Here is a 20,632-nt window from a genome sequence, read left to right as displayed (position 1 = left end):
TTACTGTCAATTCACAATAAAACAAATATATTATTAAAGCCTGAGTGGTTCAGAAAACACTGATATTTTGATTGTCATCAATGACCAAAACAAACTGATCACTTATTGGTACGCACGCGGCACGTGTATGTTTTGACTGGCGAGATGAGCACGAGACTTCACTCAAACTGTTCGATGACGTCACTGGCAGTCAGCTGCGAGAAGAGTGCTGCTAACCGGGGACATCATGGTGAGTCCGTTTTAAGATGAGGCTTCGTTAACTTGACTGTTCTGGTGGATTTAGTCGGTTCTGTGTGATCAATGAGCTCTGTCCCTGAATTTTAACTTTGTCTGTGAACCATACAGTAACACGCGGAGACAAGAGACCCAACGTTAGCGTGTTAAACTTCACCGGCTAGCTTAGCAGCGCTAATTTAGTTTTAGTCAGGTCAGCTAGCGAGAGGCTAACCAACCGAAAACAAAGTGAACTTTAGCTGCTGTGAATGTTATTGTGATTACCTAATGTAGCGTGTGCTGTTTTGACTGGAGAAAGCTGTACTAAACTCAAAGAGCAGTTTGTAAAGCTGTGTGTCGCCTAAACGACTGGCTTCTGAGCCCGAGTTTGCTTTCTAGATGAACGAACTGTGTATCAAACAGTTTCAAAGCAGATAAACCTCACTTTGTCTCAGTACAGGTGCTCAGCTGTTTTACACGCTGGCTGCATTCCACTAAGGGAAGAATGAACCGAGTGCACCTGTGGCTCTGCTGCCGTGGATTACTGACACTTCATGGGACGGAGCCACCATACATTCTACACGCTCTAGTATTTATGCGACGCTTTTCAGGTTTCTTTCTGTAAAATGCTACAGTAAAAATGTGATTATATTGGTTGCTAAGCCGCCATATTCATTCAAAGTCACGTTTGGGTGCCACTGAAAAATCATCCTAAAGCATCCTAAACTATGCCGAACACAAATAATAATATAAACAAATATTATAATTATACATGTGCATTTTATTATATAAATATTTTATTTCATTCCTACTTCATTCTATTTATATTTTTGATATATTTAGTTTGAGTTCTGTATAAGCTGCTGGAAACTTAATTTCCCTCTATAAAGTTTAGTCCAACAAAATCTCACAAAACCCCTTTTAAAATGACAATTTTTGTAGAAATTACAATATCCATTTTAGTTACAGCACAAATACTTTTTAGGCTGCGTTGGCATCATGATTTTGAAATTGATAATAGTTTAAAGTTTATCCATCGTACATCTAGCACTGCATGGGCTGGTTCTACAACACAAGCTTCGGGATGTAGACAGTTACCTGTGTCCAGCAAGGGAGTCTAATTATGTCATAATGTTAAAACAAGCAAAAGGTGTTTAAAATAATATTTATTATTAACATTATTAGCCCACAGTCATGTCATCAAAATGCAAGTTTTGATTACGTTTTTATTCCAAGAGCATTTGGCTACAGTTCCATCTGTAGGCTTTGTAGTTTATGTAGATGAGCATGCGCCCGTTGAAACATGTACACATGTAAAAACCTTGTGGAGACATCATTTTTTTATGGAGTCCACTTAGCTTGCCTAACATTTAGGATAAGTAACTGTAAAGTCTTGCTATAGATTCCCTCTTCGTCACTTGTTTCTCTCCAAAGTACAATTTGAATGTGTGAAATTCACAGCTTAAATTTGAATTCACAAGCAATGACATTTACTAAGTTAAATAGTCTTAGTCTCTTAAATTTCTGTGTAGTCAGTCTGACAGTGTCTCAGTAGGGGGCTTTTAAGATTTCATGATTCTCTAAGAGTGTGGCTTGCATTTGTCGTCATGTATTGGTTGAACTTGAAGATGAAAATCTTTTAGCAACATGATGAAATTGTGATGTGCTCTAAATTTAATATGGGAGATGACAAAGGAGGTGAAGAGTCTGATTTTGGGATATGACCTTGTGGTTGGTTGAACAGTCTTGACAGGGAGTGGTCTGATACAAGGGTGTACGTTACACTGTTCTGTTGCTTACAACATTTACTAATACTACTCAGCAATTGTGTGAGCAGCAGGTCAACTTTTGTCAGGTGAATATTAGCAGTACACCAAGAAGTGTACCAAGAAGACCTGTGGTTTTCCTGATCTTCCAGATTGAAGATGAAACCCACCGTGCCGCTTCTCCTCCTGGTCCTGCTCACTGTTGCACAGCTGAGCCAAGCCCAAGTCTGGACCTCTTTCCTGGATTTTTCCAGGATTCTTCCCAGCCTGAGCCGCCCAGCCAACCACAGCCGCATCTTCTACGCTGTGATGTTCGATGCAGGGAGCACAGGGACACGAATTCATGTCTACACCTTCATCCACAGTGACTCAGGTAACACTGGGTAGATTTGTGTAAGCTTTTCTTTCTCAGTGTGTGATGTAATGTGTAAATTGTCTGTAAAATTGATAGAGGTCCGTGTATTTACAGCAACTTCAGTCCCTTTGCAGTTGACTAGCAGATATTGATTGACTAGAAGTGACTGTTGCATATTGCATACCTATACTTAGCCAGGCTGTGTTCTCATAGCGCTGTAAATTCTCACTTGAGGGGACATACTGTATGTTACACTTGACTTCATTTACTATTTTTGCAGTAATCCTATTTTGTCAGATTCAAGTCACCATGCCTCATCTTGAAAGGGGGATATATTCTGCATATGTATGCTAAGCAGATTTAGACTTCTTAATGCCTTTAATAGCTGCTACATATTTGATGTGGGTGGATCTTGTATCTTCTAGCCGAGCTGCCGGTTTTGGACAATGAGATGTTCCATTCCGTAAAGCCTGGTTTGTCAGCATATGCCGACTACCCTGAAATGGTGAGTTTGTTGTTATTGTCAAATCTAATCAATTATATTGACATGAAAGAAATGTCTGCTGGCTCTACACTGTATTCAGAAACACTGCCAGTAACCTCTCTCTCTCCTCTGCGGGAATAAAAGTAAGTGGGAAGTGAGAAAAGCAAAATGACAAACAAGAAAGATACAAGCAGCAACTCTTGAAGTGTTTTTACAACTCTGACCAGTCACCCTGTTGCCAAAAGGCCATTCTGTGCAGTGCTGTTGGATGGTAACAATTGTCACCATCTTTACAGGCTGGACAGACCGTGAGGGTGTTGTTGAAGGTGGCAAAAAAGACAGTGCCTCGTCTGGAGTGGAAGAGAACACCACTGGTCCTCAAAGCCACAGCGGGACTGCGTCTGCTGGCTGCAGAGAAAGCTCAGGCTCTTCTCACTGTGGTAAGAAAGAGCACTGATACTGAGAGATGATTAAGATCTACTGTTTACACCATGCCAAGATACTGTAAAGTGCAGTTTTTAATCTCAGTGCAGTTATTAGGCACTAGGTTGTCTTTCACTTTCTTAAAAATAAATAATAAAAGCTCTTATCCAGTGAAGCAGCAGGCTGGAAAGAACAGAACATTTCAGTTCTATGGCAGGAAGTTCAGAGACAAGAGGGGGAAAGTACTGTTATCAGAGTGCTGTGAGCTTAGGCTCTTGTGGAGGGGATAAGATAGTAATGGATAGCCATGGGGCACCTTCCAAGATAAATGATACTTTATTAATCCCCCTGAGGAAATTAATTAATCCCTTCAAGCGGAGGGCACCTCTGGATGAGCTACCATTACAGTAGATAAAATTAAGGCCGTTTCAGTGCTGCTTTCTTTGACTCCCCTGTGCTCTCATTCTCCCCGTACGTCTTCTTTCTCTCCCTCTCTCTCATCCAATCTCTCTGCCTCCTCTTCTTCTTTGCTCTCCTCAGGTTCAGCATGTGTTTGATGAGTCTCCTTTTTTGGTCCCAGACAACAGCGTCAGCATAATGAACGGCACAAATGAAGGTAACGTCTGCCCACCCTGTGTCCTGACAAGCAACACATTCGTCAGTTATCACAGCCAGTCATGTCCTGTCTGCAGTACTTTGTAGGTGGCATCTGTCTGCCCTACTTTTAGTGTGCTGTGCAGTTTCTGCAAGGAGTCCCTGTTTATTTAGGAGACTTAACTTTATTGCAGTAGATTATAGGCGTCTTTTATGATGACACTTAAAGAAGTGAAGTAGCTTTTCACCACTAAGCTGTTTTGATTTTAAATGTAGTGATTATGTTGTTAAAATAGTTATTGTCTGTTGTGCCATGGTGTTACTGATTTGTCAGCATTTTTAAATGTGTGTATAGAATTATAGCTTTCACTCGTGTGTGTGTGTGTACGCTGAAATCGTTGTCAGCTCTTCTAAAATTAACTTGTGTTCCACCTGAATAATTTTTTTTGTTTGATTTCATCGATGTAGGAATTCTGGCCTGGGTATCTTTGAACTTTCTGACAGGTAAAGACTGCAAACTACATGCAACATAAAAATGGAATATTGTCCTATGATACATCAGTTTTCTGTAAATATAATCTTAACTTGGTGTCTGAACATGTCATGGTGCATTATTATGTGCAGCTGTAAATTATTTGCTCGGATCTTTATCAGGCTGCATGCTGAGGTTTTATACTGCTGGCGTGTGCGTGTGCTTCTTTTGAAGATAGCATCTCTGCTGTAACTGATCAGCTTCTTTGCGTTGTGGCTGCTGGAAACATTTTCAGGTCACCTGAAAGCACAAAGCAAGAAGACAGTGGGGATATTGGATTTGGGAGGAGGATCCACACAGATCACTTTCCTGCCAAAACTGAGGGTCAGTTGACTGTTTGGTGGATTTCTCTATGAAGTAACCCCTGAAGTGGTTAATGTCTACATATTCCACTGCAGGAAACCATTGAAAACGTTCCTGTGGCTGATTATGTGGCGAGATTTGACTTCTTCAACTCAACATTTGAATTGTACACATACAGGTAACATGGTTAATTTCATAAAATATAGTTTAACAGTGTGTTACCAGTGCTCCATTTACAACATCACTTAGATATGTTTTAATGAGAAAAACCTGTAAAATGTATTTAGTCATTAATAGGGGAATAATAGGCAGACCCCATGTGTTTGGCTGCTGATGCCTGTTCCTGTGTGTTGTTTTTTTTTTTTTTTTTTTTTTTTTTTTTTTTTTTTACTTCACCCAGTTATCTTGGAAATGGACTAATGGCAGCACGGCTGGCCGCTCTGGATGCATTGGGAGCAGAAGGTACTGTGCTTGTAGATGTGAAGGTGCTCTATTGTTATTAGTTGCAGGTCAGTGTTTGCATTGTATGTCACTGAAGGGTCCTGACACACAATAGTGAGTCAGTTCTCTCGTAGGGCTTTTTGTTTTCTTCCAGTCAGAGAGATATAGGTAACAAAAAGAAACAAAAGAAAGATGTTGTATGTGAGATGTACTTCAAACAATTCAAGTGATACCCTGAGACGAATCACCAAAGGGCTTAAGAGAAAATTGTGTTATGTCCAAGTTCTTGAGGCAGACCATGGTGACCTTGTGTGATGCTTTTGAACCAGTGTCTGTACTCTCACAGGGCTGGAATGGCAGGTTTTTAAAAGTTCCTGCCTGCCCAAGAAGTTCAGGGATGAATGGAGCTTTGGAGGAGTGACCTATCAAGTGAGCGGACACCCAGATGGTATGATCCCATTTATTTTAAATACATGTTATGAATAGGCTTAACCCAAAGAAACTGTTGGTTGGGAACAACTTTAAGATCGCGATTTTCATCTTTGATATTTAGTAAAAGGAAAAAAACATTTAAATTTTTAAATTTTAAAACCGGTAAACCAGGCAAGTCAGTTCATTTGATCGGCCAGTACACCTGTTTGTTTGGCCATTCTCTAATTTAGACTTCACCTCAATTCATCTAATGTGAGCAGGTCTAGTGTGTAGCACAGACCATTGAGAGAAAATTTCAATTCTGGCGGTTTTATGTTTTTAATACAAAGGTTTAAAATACTAGATATGTTGCCAGTTTTTATAATTTTTCCTGTAACTGTTACTGATGTCACGTGTCACAAGACTGCTGTTATGATTCCACACATCCAATGAGCAGCAGCAGATCTGCCTGCAGCCTGACCTCAGGACTCTGAATGGCTCTGAAGGAGAATCTCCTGTGCCAATTAGTCATAATCTTACGTAACTAATGTCCTAATGTCCTTCTCCTTCTTGTTTCATTCTACTTCTGATATAATCAATACTATTTAAATAAACACTCATGTAAATATTGTTGCCATCTATCACCAGTGTCCGTGGTTTCTTCTGGTGTGGTCTATCACCAGTGAGAACGATGTATTGCTGCGATCGGCTGTCGGTCTGTCCAGTTCTGTCCAGTGACATTTTAATCAGACCAATTTACATTTGCACATTTGTGTCTTAAACATTGTCAGTATTTTCAAGCCTTTGTTTCAAGACAGTATTCAACTTACACTGCTGTTTCTGTTTTCCTCCCCAGGTGATGCAGGATACAAGCTATGTTATCAGGAAGTACTTAAGGTGGTGAAGGGGATTATTCATCAGCCCTATGAACTTGAAGACACCAATGTTTTCTATGCATTCTCCTACTACTTTGACAGAGCAGTGGATGCAGGGCTTATCGGTTAGTGCACACACCACCTGTTCACTCCTTATATAATTATACAGACCCAGCAGGGTGTTATTAACCAGTTCAATGCTAGACAGAGGCATGAGATTGTGAGTCATCTGGACTGGTCTCAGGGGATTTGATGAGATTTAGGTGTATACGTATTACAGAAATTACTATCCTCTGCCACTCAAAGCTGAAAGCCCACACGCTCTGTTATTAGCATTATGGAAATGTGCATGTAGATCTGCTCGTCATGAACGCTATGGCATTTCACATGTGAGTAAATGACCCCGGTCTCCCTCCTGTGACAGATGACGTCCAAGGAGGGATGTTGGAGGTCAGGGACTTCAAGAAGAGGGCCAAAGAGGGTGAGATGGGCAAAAGATTGTATCTGTAATCTTGCTCTCATTGTCGTATCAGAATACAGATGGCAGACTATCGAACCTAACAGACATGACTTACCTTTTCTCTGCTCAGTGTGCAATAAGATGGCCAAGTACCCTCCCACCAATCCTTTCCTGTGTATGGACATGACCTACATCACTTGTCTGCTCAAGGATGGGTTTGGCTTCAAGGACAGGACCATGCTACAGGTGAGGCAGTGATTGCACAACAAACTCAGCAGGGTTAATAGGCCTAATAAACAAGGTAGAAGCTATTGTTTCAAGTTGGGTAGCTCACTCATGAACCAGCACTATAAAGCTTTGTTAGGTTAACAAGAGATGTCACCACTTTACCAGCTCTTACATAAGCGACACATGATATTAGTGTTTTGTTTAAATGTCCTTCCTAGCAAGCACAATACCTTCTCCCTGTGTTATTAAACATGAATGAGAAGCAATTCTACACAAAAGCTCTATTACTTTTATTTTATTTCAGTAAATACAAAAGTAATATCGGTGACTTTTTTTTCCCCCTTTACCTAGCTGACCAAGAAAGTGAACAACGTGGAGGCTAGCTGGGCTCTGGGCGCTATGTTGGAGTATTTCCACAACCTGAAGATCCACTGAGGAGAAGCGAAGAACAGATGGCGACGATGATAACATGTCCATTCAAGTGGTGCTCACTAACAAATACAAGTAATGTTTACTACCTTATCAGTCAGTCCCAGACATCTGTTTGTTTCATAAGGGCAGGTCTAAAGCAATCATTCACAAGTGTTAATATATTGAATCATAAATTAGCAATATGAAGCACTGGATGCTGGATGAAATATGTTACCAGTGTCACAATCAGTTAACGCAGCTCTCTGCATTGCTGGATGCACAATTTGAAATTCGACTCGGGCATATAAATGTGACGGCTTGTTAGGCTGGTAATGCTGTGCAAAACCAGTGTTTACATGCAACAATACTGTGCTTAGCCATCTTTAATGTGAAGTGTTCTGTTATTAGTAATGAGGATTATGAGGGTATACACATGTTTAGTACATTTAAAGTTGACAGACCATCCATTAGTACTCCTGGGTACTCATCTTTCATTAGCAACCAACACTTCACTTTCAGACATGTTTACAATGATAATGCACATAACAATGCATGGTCATTATAGTATACATTAACTTTTAAAACCCGTCTTAGTATTTCTTTGGAGCAATCGTTTTCAAAAATGTGAGCAAAAAAACATTTGTACAAACTTTGCCATTTCACACTTGTCAAAATAAAACCGTCATTGGTTACTAATTACAAATATCTACAAGGGTTAGAATCTGTGATGAATTCTTTTTACAAAGAGATGTCAAAGTTTAGTCCACTGTGACTGTCAGTCCAATGCTGCTGAAATAGGCAGTGTGATGTTTTGTCCTAATGGCAGACTAGAGCAGAGCAACCACGTCTTCTCCATATGTATGGCCTTCCGTTGTCATGGTCACCAGTTCATGTGGCTGAGAGAGAACTACCACAGAGTCTGCAGACCCTGAATAGGAGAAAGCAAACACAATAGTAAAGGGAAATAGTATAGAATAGTAGAGGGAAATGGTCTGAACTGTTGGGTGCAAGTGTCACGGTTCAGGGCATGCACATCAAGTAATGCAAGGAGGCATTTTTTTGCCACTGGCATGGTTAGGAGTTTTGGCAACTTCCCAAATCTTTCTTGACTAGTGACACATCTAGCAACTTTCTCTGGTGACTCTTCCCTTAGGAGCCGGGTCCTGCTCATGGTTTCTTCCTGTTAAAAGGGAGTTTTTCCTCACCACTGTTGCTCTCACGCACACGTTTCTTACTGAGGAGTTGGCAACACTGGAGCACTTCAGAGGGGCAACAGCAGCAACGCAATGTAATAACTGATTCTTAAATATGGTAAATGTTGGATAAGCAGGCTATTTATTTTATGCTGAAAAAACCTCATCATGGTAAACCGAACCTAAAGTTGTGACACAAACCAAACCGCTCCACCCCTACTCACTACTCTGAACTGATCAGAGAAAGAGTAAAGGAACTGTTGCTCTCTGCAGTCTACACTTTCGTCTGAACAGCACCCTGAGATTCTGACCTCCTTCACCCCACTAAGCTGGACAAAATGAAGCCATCAGGACCACAGGACCCTGCATAACGGTGAGAATCTAATCCTCAGAGCACCACACTGTGGTCAGTTCCACCTGAACAGCCTCAGGGGCGATGCACAACCTCAGGGTTTAGCATGCACAGGGAATGTGCTTAACTTCAAGGTGAGCCTGCAGATTTATGTCTGTGAAGATTCTCATTGATCCAGGTCATGTAATATCCATGAATATAAAATCAAGGCAACACAGCATAACATTGATTACTATACAGACAACCTACCCCTGAGCAAATTGAACCCAGAAGTAAACAACTATATTAATACATAATTCCTTATATGCTCACAGGAAGCAGCCACAATTTTGAAAAACGTTCTGCAGTGTGCTCTAATTTGTCTGTGGATGCTCTCATTGCTCTAAATGTAGCTGTCAGACCACAATGAGCAGACCAGGTATTATCTGTGTCACTGACACTGTAAGAAATACATTTTAATATGTGGTTCTCTTGTGTAGGAAAGATTCTTGAGATCTTACTCTTTACTATTAAGTTAGCATTAACTCCAGAAACCTAGAATTTTAACTGGTACATGAAGTACAAGCTGTGTTTAAGCAACGACTAAAAGTAGTTTGCAAAGAACGGACACACATCGACTAAAACAGGACATTAGTAACAAGTTGACTCAGAACCTCTGACATTAACAGAATATTATGAGTGTTTGCTGCAGGCCTGTTGCATTGTCATTCTGGCCACCCTCTATGTGTTATGTATCCTGTCATACACATTTAAACGCCTACCTGGTGATCTCAGCATGGCATGATGAAGATTCATGGGTTCCACGGTTGTTGTCATGGTGACCATACTGTCTCCATTTTCACCGTCTGCCTCCAGCAGGCTGCTTTGTGTCAGAGCCTCTCCTGTCAGTTGCAAAGACAAAGTTTGCACATAAATAGGAGGTGTGACAATTATATGAATCCACAGTCTTTATAGGTCTGGTGTTACATATATGTGAATGGACATCTGCTCATGACTCACTTTCTAGGCTACCTTTTGACCATTGCTGCTTTTCTTGCTTCTTCTTGTCGTTGTTCCAACACAGCCAATTATTAATTAATGCACTCACTGTAATGTATAAATAACACAGAAACTACCAGTGTGTTGTGCAACTGCATCTTCCTTTGCTCCGCTTCTACAAAAGACCAGCCTCTTTGGGGAGGCTGACCCGAATAAATCTGCTGTTTATAATTAGAGCCTTGGCAGCGTTTCCTCTGTGGTGATTCAGCTGCGGTGCTTCCCTACTGCTACAGAAATGTGACAGGGAGGCAAATGTGCTGTCTGCTCTCATAATTTTTCATTCTAAAAATGGATTTGAGCTTATTTGGTGCAATTAGTCCAGATGCTGGAATGTAAAGAGCTCTTGAAGGGCACTTTTAATCTGATAACTAGAAAGTGATGCTGCGAATGAGGACGGGAGTGAACGTCCCTCAGCTGCAGTGAGAGATTTCCTCAAGTATCCACTTGTTTATCTCAGTAATGTGATCACAAAACTTCATTTGAATGAAGTAAGAGGAGCTTGAAGACATGAATTTGAGCTACTGTGCCATTTTCACTTAGCTATTACTGAAAAGTATGACCCCATCACAGGAAGCCTAACAGGCCTAGTTCTGCAGCAGAGTTGTGCAGCCTTTGCTTTTTCAAACAATTCAGCTACAGACCCCGAAGAAACAAAAAAAATCTGAATGATAAATTTTTTACTGTCATTAATAATTCAGCTAATATTCCTAAATGTAACTTAAACCAACGGCATCTCTATGCACATTTTAAAATGTATGGGCTGCTTTAAGCACCACAGCCAAGGGATTAGCATATCCACCTACCACACAGGTAGGTGTGTGTGTGTGTGAGTAAAAGACCTGTCTCTCTGCCTTCGGTACCGAGTCCCTCCTCTCCGTGCCTCTTCCTCATGTGGACGTTTCTACTGCCGGACTGAGAGAAAGTCTTCCCGCAGATGCCACACACATGAGGCTTTTCACCTGCGGAAACACAAAGAGTTAGAGATCCCTCCTGAAACCATAAAGGAAGCCATCTCTTAATGATATGCATTATCTGTAGCACACTAATTACTCAAAAGTGCTCCGCTGTGCAGCTGTAAACTCTGTCCCACTCACCAGAATGTACGAGCATGTGTTTCCGTAGACTGGAATACTCTGCAAAGGATCGCCCACAACCATCTGCTTCGCACAGAAAAGGCTTCTCTCCTGAAAGCAGACACCCACCACACACACACATACATATTGTTTACCTCCACAATACAAAGATCTAATTAAACTCTTTCTTTTTGCACTAAAAGTTTTTAGATGTGTTCAAAGTGTTGTAGTGAATGGCCCGGAACACTACCAAACATACAACGCACCAGGTGATGCAGCAGGCTTAGCTCTTAGAAAGCTGTTCATCCAGCCCCGTGAGCAAAATGTAAACACTTTATGGTGTAGCTGCTCCAACAACTCACACCCTGGCAGAAGAAGCCAAAAGTGGAGCAGGCCATCAAAAATCTTAATGTCACACTAAATAAAATATGACAGAGCCGTGGTACTGATTGCAGCAGAGAAATAGAGGCGCCAATGTTGCTGACTCTTCAAATCTCCTACCCTGGCTGCACCAGGGAAGCATTAAACGAGCAAGAGTCAAATGGTCTAAGTCAGTTATTGCTTCCAGCATGTTTGGGTTTTTATTCACAGGTATCTCCTGCTGCCCACCTGTGTGTATGCGTCTGTGGTTCTTCAGGTTTCCAGCAGTGGTGAATTTCTTGCCACAGTTCTTCTCTTTGCAGGTGAAGGGCTTCTCGCCGTTGTGAGTCCTCATGTGAACCTGCAGCCTCTGCAGCACGTAGAAACTCTTCCCACAGCCCTCTGCACCGCACCTGAACATTCGGTCATTCCTGGGAGCCAGAGATAAAAATCAAATACACGAACCTCTGTGATTCCTCTGCACACAATTCATTTGCAACAGCCCCCATAAGGTCAGCCAGAGGGACCAGAAATAGATCTCCTACACTGATGTTAAAGCTGGATCCATACTCCGCGAGACAAAGAGCGGAGAACGCGCTCCACGGGTGGTAAGAGATACAAAAAAAAGGTCTTTTCCGCACTGAGGTACCATACTCCGCGAGACGCGTGTGTGCAGAACTCCTCATACGGCCCGCCCACTAAACTATAAGGAAAGACTTTACTGAGTTTTTTAACACACCACAAGGACGTGTGCCATGGCAAGAGGGCATTATACAGAGAGGGGGCCTGCAACAGCGTGAGATGTCCGGCGATGAGTTGTGAAAATGCGACATTAAAAGTAACAATAGCAAAGATTCAGTGTTTGTGCCTTTATGACCACATTTGCACATCTACTGTGTTCCAATATGCCTGCGATACTTCAAACTGTCCGGTGATGAGCTGTGAAGATGCGACATTAAAAGTAACAATAGCAAAGATATACAGACATTGTTAACGAGCCTATTATGCCCGGGTATGTAGGAGTATATAGAATGGTAATAACAGTCACCATCTGGTATGTGTGAACGGCTGTCTGGAGTTATTGGTGACAAATCACCCTGACTTGCCTTTCTTTCTTTCTTTTATTGCTCATCATGCAAACCAGTATGGTCTTATCTAAATCTGCTGAATCAGTGCTGTTTATACACCTACCTATATACCTGGAGAGGCTCTTGCGCTTCTCCACTTTCATCACGCCCACAATAAATTCCGACCAATCACAGCATGGTTGCCGCACAGCCTTGAAAGACAAAGTTCGGCCCGGACCCTGTGCACAAAAGTGCGGATCAGCGGGCGGTCAGAGACAAAAAATGACGTCATTTTGTGGGCGTAACGTCTGCAGGGGGGAAAAATGTCTTTGTCTCGCGGAGTATGGATCCAGCTTAACAGAGCTCCTGTAACGCAAACACTGAAGATGTGATCAGTTTTTTGAACAGTCTATCTTTTAACTGTTTTTAAATTATGAATCCATCACATCAGAAACCCCCAAAATCCATCCTGATCTACATACATAGCCACCCTGAAGGCTGAAGTGATACAGCGTCTTGCTCAAAGGAAAATTATTAGCACAAGTCTGGTATGAGACACATGTTAGGAATGTAATTATTTGTATTAAACAGGCTGTACCTCGCATTTCTGTTTCTTTGTTTTATAACTTGAGGTGGCAGACTACAAACATTCAGTCTGGTATTTAAATACTATTTAAAGTTTTTAAAGTGAATGATTTAAAAGCTTGGAAAAAAAGGACAAATGTTTTTTGTTTTTTTCTGTGTACTTAATGGGTGTATGTGTTTGCAGTGTGAGTTTGCAGGCTATATAATTTTCATGCAGCAGTTCTCAGTGATGCATTGTATGACTTTAAATATCTGTGTTGCTTTCACTGGTAGGATCATTCAAGTCTGTCATAAAGGTTGTCCGCCTGCAAGCTTCGATTATTATTTTCCAGTTTTCCATGTGAGTCAGTAGTTGCACCGCTTGGCAACAGCATTTTGCTGGGACCGCTGCATGATTCCATTAACTTCCACTGCTCTGTGTGTGTGTGTGTTTGTGTCACCTGTGTGTTTTAAGGTGGTACTTCAGATGAGCCGGCCAAGTAAACGTCCTGCAGCATCCCTCGAACGAGCAGCGCAGGATCTGCTTGGTGAGGGGGCGGCTGCTGCGAGACGCCTCTCGCTTGTCCCCGTCTGCTGTAAAACTGTGTGTGTGGTCACCTAGGCAACCGGTGAGAGAAAGTGAGCAGAGCTTCGCAGAAAACAATCCAGGAGTGCCAGGTGGCCAGCCTCTGGAGCCCGACTCTATAAAAGCTAATCATCTGGTACTGACTGAGACCTGCCGAACAACTGCAGCCAAAAGAAAACAACCCAGAGCTGAATGCAATCACTGCCTTTTAACCTGACCAGGCTCCCTGCTTTGAACAGTTCTAACAGGTCCAATTTAGCTTGTGGCGTGCCAGCAGTAATGCCTCTATAACTGATACCCCACTGCTGAAGGAAGCTTGTCTCATCTAATGCAACTTAGCAGGAGGTCAGCCATTATTGTGGCAGAGAGGGGAGTTTTAACCCTGCATCGTTTTAAGCATGCATGCCCATTTAAAGGTTACTTTAGATTTCAGTATCCTAATCCTGCTCCACCTGCCCTCCTCCTTTGAAACTGTTTCCACAAAGCTAGCAGGAAATTTAAAGAGATCAAAGACAAACACCTGGGCTACCATCTGAAGTCCATCTGAACTCAAACCAGGCTACATGATGAAATGAGGTCAGCCAAGAAAACAGTATTGGATACTGTACAAAGAAAAGAACTGTGGGAAAATAATGCACCAGTAAAGGAGGCTTTTCTACCACTTGTATAGCACTAAAGACACTGATACCCTTTTTAATCAAAAGCTGTAAAACAAACCGCAAAAACACTGAACAGACTTCTGTTGCACCTCTGCAGATCTAGAGCCTGTACATCCACGCTCCGATGGGAGAAAACAAACCTGGAGCAGGATGAAGAAAAACTTCCTAAACTCCCATATCGCTACTTCAACCAGGACCTCCAGCTGCAATTTGACTCAGATGGGGGTTCAAAGATCACAGATGTAGCTAGAAGTCAAAGTAGTGCCTTGAATGTAATGGGTGAATTTTTTATCTTAGCAGGCAGCCTGTGGAGGAGTCAGAAGTAGTTCTGACTCCTGGTGTGGGTCAACATCACGCTACAGGGGAAGAAAGTCTGAGGCTTTGCTGTCAGATAAGCAGAACGCAACATACCATTTCAACATTAACAGCTCGTGTCAGCACAGCTAACACTTCAATATGTGCTGGGGTTTTCTCATATCTCTGACAGATTTTGACATTACACAAGTTTGAAATGAGAGCTTAACATTGTATCTGTCTGTAAGATGTTAGGCTAGAACAGCAACCAGTGTTACGGTGAACTCTTATCACCTGACTAGGAATTTTCTCAATACCTATTACATTGCTTTAGTATAATTGCTGTTACTCAATATACATTCACAAGTTTTGGTTAATAACCATCAGACTATTTCTTGACTGTGTTCAGTTGCCAGGCAACCAGCAAAGATTCCAGGAAGCTACAGGTCCAAGCCAAGAAGCACGCACAGAACACCCTTTTAAAATGCCATTATAATAATGCATTATATATGTCATTACATTATATGTAGGGGGTTTGTTTTGTCTTGGAAACTGAGCCGTTTCACCTATTTCTACTGTTTATGCTAAGTTAACAGGCTGCTGGTATCAGGTATCTTAACCAACCAGCTCAACCTACGGTAACTTTGACAATAAAGCAAAGAGAAATGTTTTATAATCAATCATCATCAATAATATAGCATTTCCTAATGGCTTTAATCCTCCTCTGCTGCTGCTGCTGCTGCTTTGGCGTACACTGGACATATTACTAAATACAAGCCTGTATGATGATCAATACCTCACAATAAAATGACATTTACAGCTTAACTTGGTATTTGCCTCCAGCCTTGTAAATCTATCTGGACAAAGTTACAAATTAATTTTGATTTAGAGACTTCTGATGAGAAGTGTTGAACACAGATTTAGTCGGTGCTAATTACACAACATTTTCATCTCATCGCTGACCTCATTTCTCTTCTTTTCTGCCTTTGATGCCTGCTGCAAGTAGACCAGCTGATCTTCCCAGAAACATGCACTGCTTCTTGTACACAGGCTGGATTTCGTCCTATTTTCTAATCTGATTCTCAAACTTGAAATTACATCACAGATAGTGGACTTTATCTTACATCTAACATAGAATCTGTTTGATGTTACTTTCAAAGACCTTTACAAACATTTTCTGTTAAAAGTCAAAGTGACCTTACCGTTGCTGACACTTGTGGCTCTGGCATCCTGGCTGGCCTTGGCATCTCTTGCAAGTTGCGCCCGTGTGGCAGCAATCAGGCTGTCATGAGCCAGCTCCTGCACGCGAAGATACCACGGAGCACTGCCGTCTATTCCGTAGTCCCCCGATGAGACCCCCTCATCATCATCGTCCCCTGTGCCATCTGCGGCGAAGATCAGGGACTCTGAGGAGGCGGTGATGCCTGAGAGGGAAGAAAAGGCAGACCTTTATTCTGAAAGGCTGAGACAATGCTTGCCAATAGACATGGCCAAAAAATCCAACATGTATCTTAGATGTTCTAATTCTTTTCTCCCCTTCACATCTACAGACTGAGGCACAGACAGATCACAGCACGCCACTAAGAAAGGTACATGTCAAGAGACCTAAATTCATTCTTTGGCTGTCCAGCCAAGTGCTGATGAACCTGCCAAAGACTATTTCTTCTAGCCAAAATAATTCAGTTTCTTTATGAAAATGTGTCACCCCATTTCTTCTTAGTGCTCTGTGTAGAGTACAGAGACGTGTGAGACAAATGTACAGACACAAAATCCAATGGAGGCTTTTTATCTTCCACTTGGAGCTTGCTTTTTTTACTGATTATCTATCAATTCTATTTTAAGACGATCATTAAGAGTTATAGAGATGTGGACATCACAAAGACATCCATCTAACCATCTGTAACATGGTGCAGACACTAAGGACACAGGGACACAACCAGAACACAAAAAAGTAAGATTAGTGTTGGTTTACCTTTCGCAAGGTTCAGCAGGACGTAGGAAGTACTGTCTGACTGCTGCAAGTCATGGAGAATGGGCGGCGGACTCGGCGAGGCCCGTGGGTGAGAGTGGGTCTGGACCACTAACGTGCTTTGGTCTGACACACCTCCAAACTCTGACAGGGAGGGAGAACTCTCAGGTTCATGGCTCAGGCCTGCATCTGAAAGCAAAACCAGGGTCTATTAGTTTTTGTGCTGAACTAATCACACTCACTATCTGAGAAGTAATTCTATAAATAATCAGACTGTTGGCAGGATGTGGTACTGTGCTGACTTGATGTAATGGGCTGCATGTGGACTAACAAACATGAACATGCCACAGCTCAAAATAGGTGTAAATTTGTGTGACAAATAAAGTTATTCTGTGTATTCGCGGGGCGTCAAGGATGCATGAAACAGTGAGTATAAACATATCTGGGTTGCTTATATGTGAGCCCTCAACACATAAATACATCCATTTTTTTATTAGTTCAGTCTTCTTTTTACAAAAAAAGGATAAAAAAAATGAAAACAGCCAAAATTAAAGAACACAGTGTGTCATCTTTAGCGAGTGTTGAGCTTTTCTGAGGGGTTTTCCACTGCACTCTATGCTGAGGCTTGTCTAATCTACATAGTACAAGGTAAGAAGAATAAGAACACTGGTGCAGATCTAACAATGAGACGGTGTGAAACATCTCCTAATTGAAAATGCTGAGGAAAAACTCACATAAACTCTATTTGCATTGAAAACATTTAAACTCAAACCTTACATGTATTACATGACTCTATAATCACTTATATATTTAAAGGTGGAATAAGTCATTTTAATCCAATGCACCTTTTGTTAAATTCATCACAGTCTGCTGACAAAAACATACACAGAGCCTTGGAGTGACGCATTCAAGGAGGTGCACAGAGAAGGAGGAAATGATGACAGTAAATGAGTGCTGTCATGCTGAACTAGTAGCTGGATGGCTAATAAATAGGCCAGTAAGAGAAGGCCAGGTGATTATAAACTCCTCAGCAAGAGCTGTGGAGCCACAAGTGAGGCGTTCCCATTAGTGAGGGGACCACAGAAAGTTGAAAGGTCTGAAGACAGGTGCAGTGGTTGAGCCAGTTCATCATAATACGAAGCTAAGATCAGTTTTGTTGTGTTTCACAGAACATAAACCTTAAAAAAAGTGAGTTTTGTGTTACCACTCCTGTGGCCTGCGTTGCACAGCACAGCAGTGAAGGTCTGCTGACCTGTGAGCTCCAGCGGGCTGCACAGAGACCTCTCAGCTGGAGCCAGCAGAGGCAGGCAGTGTTTGGACTCTGAGTCCTCCAGACCCTGCACCAACGGGATGGACGCGTTCTGCACAAACTGCACCAGCAGCTGAGAGGGGACACAGAGAGGACACTACAGTCATAGTATTCAGCTTGTTGTTTAATGTACATGTCGGACTCAGTCTCTTTAAGATGGAGCATAGAAAGCAAAGATCACATTACCTCAGGTTTGGAGTCAAGCTCATCAGAAAGCATGGGTCACCCTGTGTGGAACCTGTTGAGTAAAAACACAACACTCAGCCATCAAACGCACCAACATTGGTTTCTTCTGGTTAATCAAAGAGATGCACACCTCAAAGTTGACCTTCTAAATGTGAGCTTCTCTGTCGGTCATCAGATGCTGCTAATGGTCATCTTTGAGCCATCGCACGAGATCTGCGGTTAACATCAGAACAAAACTGACGCATGAACATCTCGACAGTGACACACAAAGGGTCACACAACTACACACCAACACTAGCTGGCCGAACAATGTAGAAAACACTCGACCGCACCGCGTCACACCAAACTGTTTTTTGATGAAGCAGGCAAACGGCAGGCTGTCTAGATGTTTAGCTAGCAGGGTTAGCTTTAGAAAACTAGCCACCGGGGCTAGTATTCCTAAATCATAGCTGTCCGCTGTTTAAACGGCCGCTAACAAAACACTGTGCGTGCATTTAAGCGTAATAAATCTCACGTAACAAGAAGCTAATTACTTTACCATGCATTCGTCGTTTATTGTGATACGGTGTGAGAGTAAGTTAGCTGTATGATTGTCTCAAAACAGAGTAGCAGGTTTGTTCTACGGAATCTCAGATGGAACAATGTTTTAAAGCACTTCCGCGTTTTCCGCAACGCGATTCTGTATCATTGACGCCACCCAGTGGTCAAAACTGTGAATTGTAACTACAGACAAAAAAATGTCAAACGCTTGTTATGACTTTGGTAAAATGATATTATTTTATCCACAGGATATAAATGAGAAAGTGCTATGTAGCACAATTTCAGAGGTATATAGAAGGAATAAGTGAATACTTAAATAACCTACAGGCAGGGCCCTAGTCAGGGAACAGTTTGAAATAACCATAAAACATCCTAAAATAAAATAAATATATACAAACTTAAAAATATCAAAGATAACTTTTAACTAAATTCTGACCACAGTTTAATTTTGGACCTAGGAGAGCTAAGTGGTGGCTACAGCTTCGCCAACAGGCAATAATCACACTGCGTCATTAACGACGACAAAGCAAGTGAAGCTAGTTCGAGATACTTTACATACAGTTTTAACTTTAAAACTGAGAAATGCAAAGGAGGACACATTATACTGTAAATGAGGTAATACAGCCCATCCAGCATGTTCTTTGGAATGACATTTATTACACAAGCAACAAGTCTCTAACATAAAACGTACAAAAGAATCCCTAAAGCGTGGTACATCAAATGCTTATCTCAATTATAGTTTGCTGATCTTTGATAATAACAAGTCCTCAGAGGTTTTTACACTGAAAGACAAAAAAAACCATGTTTTGGTAAATCTTCCTAATCGCAACTCCCATGTGGACTTCAACAATTTACATTTTTACAAAACACAAAAGACTGCCAGCATGCCACACTTACATTCAGTCTGCATAACTCCACCGGATTCATCTTTTCCCAAAACAATTCCTTTAATTAATTCACATAAAAAACACTTTATTTTTGTCTAATGACCATTATTTCCTGATGTACTACTGAAATATTTTCAGCATCTTTAAAATTAAAAAAGGCAAACTGGCATGCACTGATCAAAACAAAGCTGCCAGTATTTAAATGGTTAAATTAGTCCAGTGTTACAAACTTGCTTAAGTGTCCTACTGTACAAGCAAAGCCAGTCTTTACTCTTTTTCAACAAACATCTTGGTTAGAAACAGAAAAGTGTAGCCACACAGCATGATCATGCCACAGAAATATAACAACCCATGATACAGCGTTCAGGTTATTCAACAGACACGTGGTTTAAAACACACTTCAGTCAATAAATAGTCCATCGTGTAACTGATCAGAATGATGCTGACAAATGTAAACAAAATCAAACGTTAGGTTACTGCGAGCTGATGATAAATAAGTGTACTATGAAAAGTGGTGGCAGCAGGCCTATATAAAGAAGGCTGTGTGTTGCTGTGCTATTTTTAGCAAAAAATTTCATCAGTTATTCCACTGGCAGCGAACCAGCATCTAAACCACAAGACCTAATCTAGAGGGCAATCAAACAATTCTGATTCTCATCTGAGTGAGGGCAGCAAAGCAGTTCAAATGAACTCTGTTAGCTCAGGTAAAGGTGTGAGACATGCTCTTGGTCCAAGAAAAAAAGACAAAAACAAACTGGTTATTTTGCACTGCACCCACCTCTGAAGAATGTGACAGCTATAAAAAAGAGCATTTGTGCTTGGCCAGGTGGGTTTGCTCGCTCAGTAAGGCCTTCATTAAGGACACATGGTATTCAATCAAATCACTGACCCTTGACAGTAAGAGAGGAGCTGTCACAGCTGTCTGTATTAAAGGTCATACTTGTTTCTTTGTCCATGCATTAACAATTATTCATTGAGCTAGAGGCTTCTGGAGAACTATAAGACAGACTTACAATGGATGCTGTATGACCTACACACTAAAAGATATGTAGTTAAACA

The 20,632-nt window shown here is 41.5% G+C and overlaps 2 protein-coding genes across 5 annotated transcripts; one reads left to right on the top strand and one right to left on the bottom strand.

Moving 5' to 3' along the window:
- The first annotated feature begins 171 nt into the window (after positions 1-171).
- Positions 172-7,607, top strand: entpd5b (ectonucleoside triphosphate diphosphohydrolase 5b). 3 transcript variants are annotated; one of them, XM_028397192.1, is made up of 15 exons: positions 208-229; positions 674-802; positions 2,132-2,352; positions 2,760-2,839; positions 3,115-3,258; positions 3,782-3,857; positions 4,304-4,339; positions 4,603-4,691; positions 4,766-4,848; positions 5,071-5,132; positions 5,458-5,559; positions 6,379-6,522; positions 6,822-6,878; positions 6,988-7,103; positions 7,437-7,607. In XM_028397192.1, exons 3-15 carry the CDS (start codon positions 2,139-2,141, stop codon positions 7,518-7,520), a joined length of 1,287 nt encoding a protein of 428 aa, XP_028252993.1. In that variant the 5' UTR covers positions 208-229; positions 674-802; positions 2,132-2,138; the 3' UTR covers positions 7,521-7,607. The 3 variants fall into 3 exon arrangements, with proteins under 3 accessions (XP_028252991.1, XP_028252993.1, XP_028252992.1); XM_028397191.1 differs by having other exon boundaries at positions 213-229; positions 674-824; XM_028397190.1 differs by lacking the exon at positions 674-802 and having other exon boundaries at positions 172-229.
- Positions 7,355-18,779, bottom strand: znf410 (zinc finger protein 410). 2 transcript variants are annotated; one of them, XM_028397188.1, is made up of 12 exons: positions 18,685-18,779; positions 18,277-18,359; positions 18,147-18,198; positions 17,856-18,033; positions 16,655-16,840; positions 15,885-16,106; positions 13,605-13,761; positions 11,762-11,943; positions 11,174-11,263; positions 10,919-11,038; positions 9,803-9,922; positions 7,355-8,424 (listed from the first exon to the last, which is right to left on the bottom strand). In XM_028397188.1, exons 3-12 carry the CDS (start codon positions 18,177-18,179, stop codon positions 8,324-8,326), a joined length of 1,389 nt encoding a protein of 462 aa, XP_028252989.1. In that variant the 5' UTR covers positions 18,180-18,198; positions 18,277-18,359; positions 18,685-18,779; the 3' UTR covers positions 7,355-8,323. The 2 variants fall into 2 exon arrangements, with proteins under 2 accessions (XP_028252989.1, XP_028252990.1); XM_028397189.1 differs by having other exon boundaries at positions 17,904-18,033.
- Positions 18,780-20,632: the final 1,853 nt, after the last annotated feature.

The sequence above is a fragment of the Parambassis ranga genome, chromosome 24 (genome assembly GCF_900634625.1).
Source record: "Parambassis ranga chromosome 24, fParRan2.1, whole genome shotgun sequence".
NCBI classification, from domain to species: Eukaryota; Metazoa; Chordata; class Actinopteri; family Ambassidae; genus Parambassis; species Parambassis ranga.
This window is presented reverse-complemented; position numbering and strand designations above follow the sequence as displayed.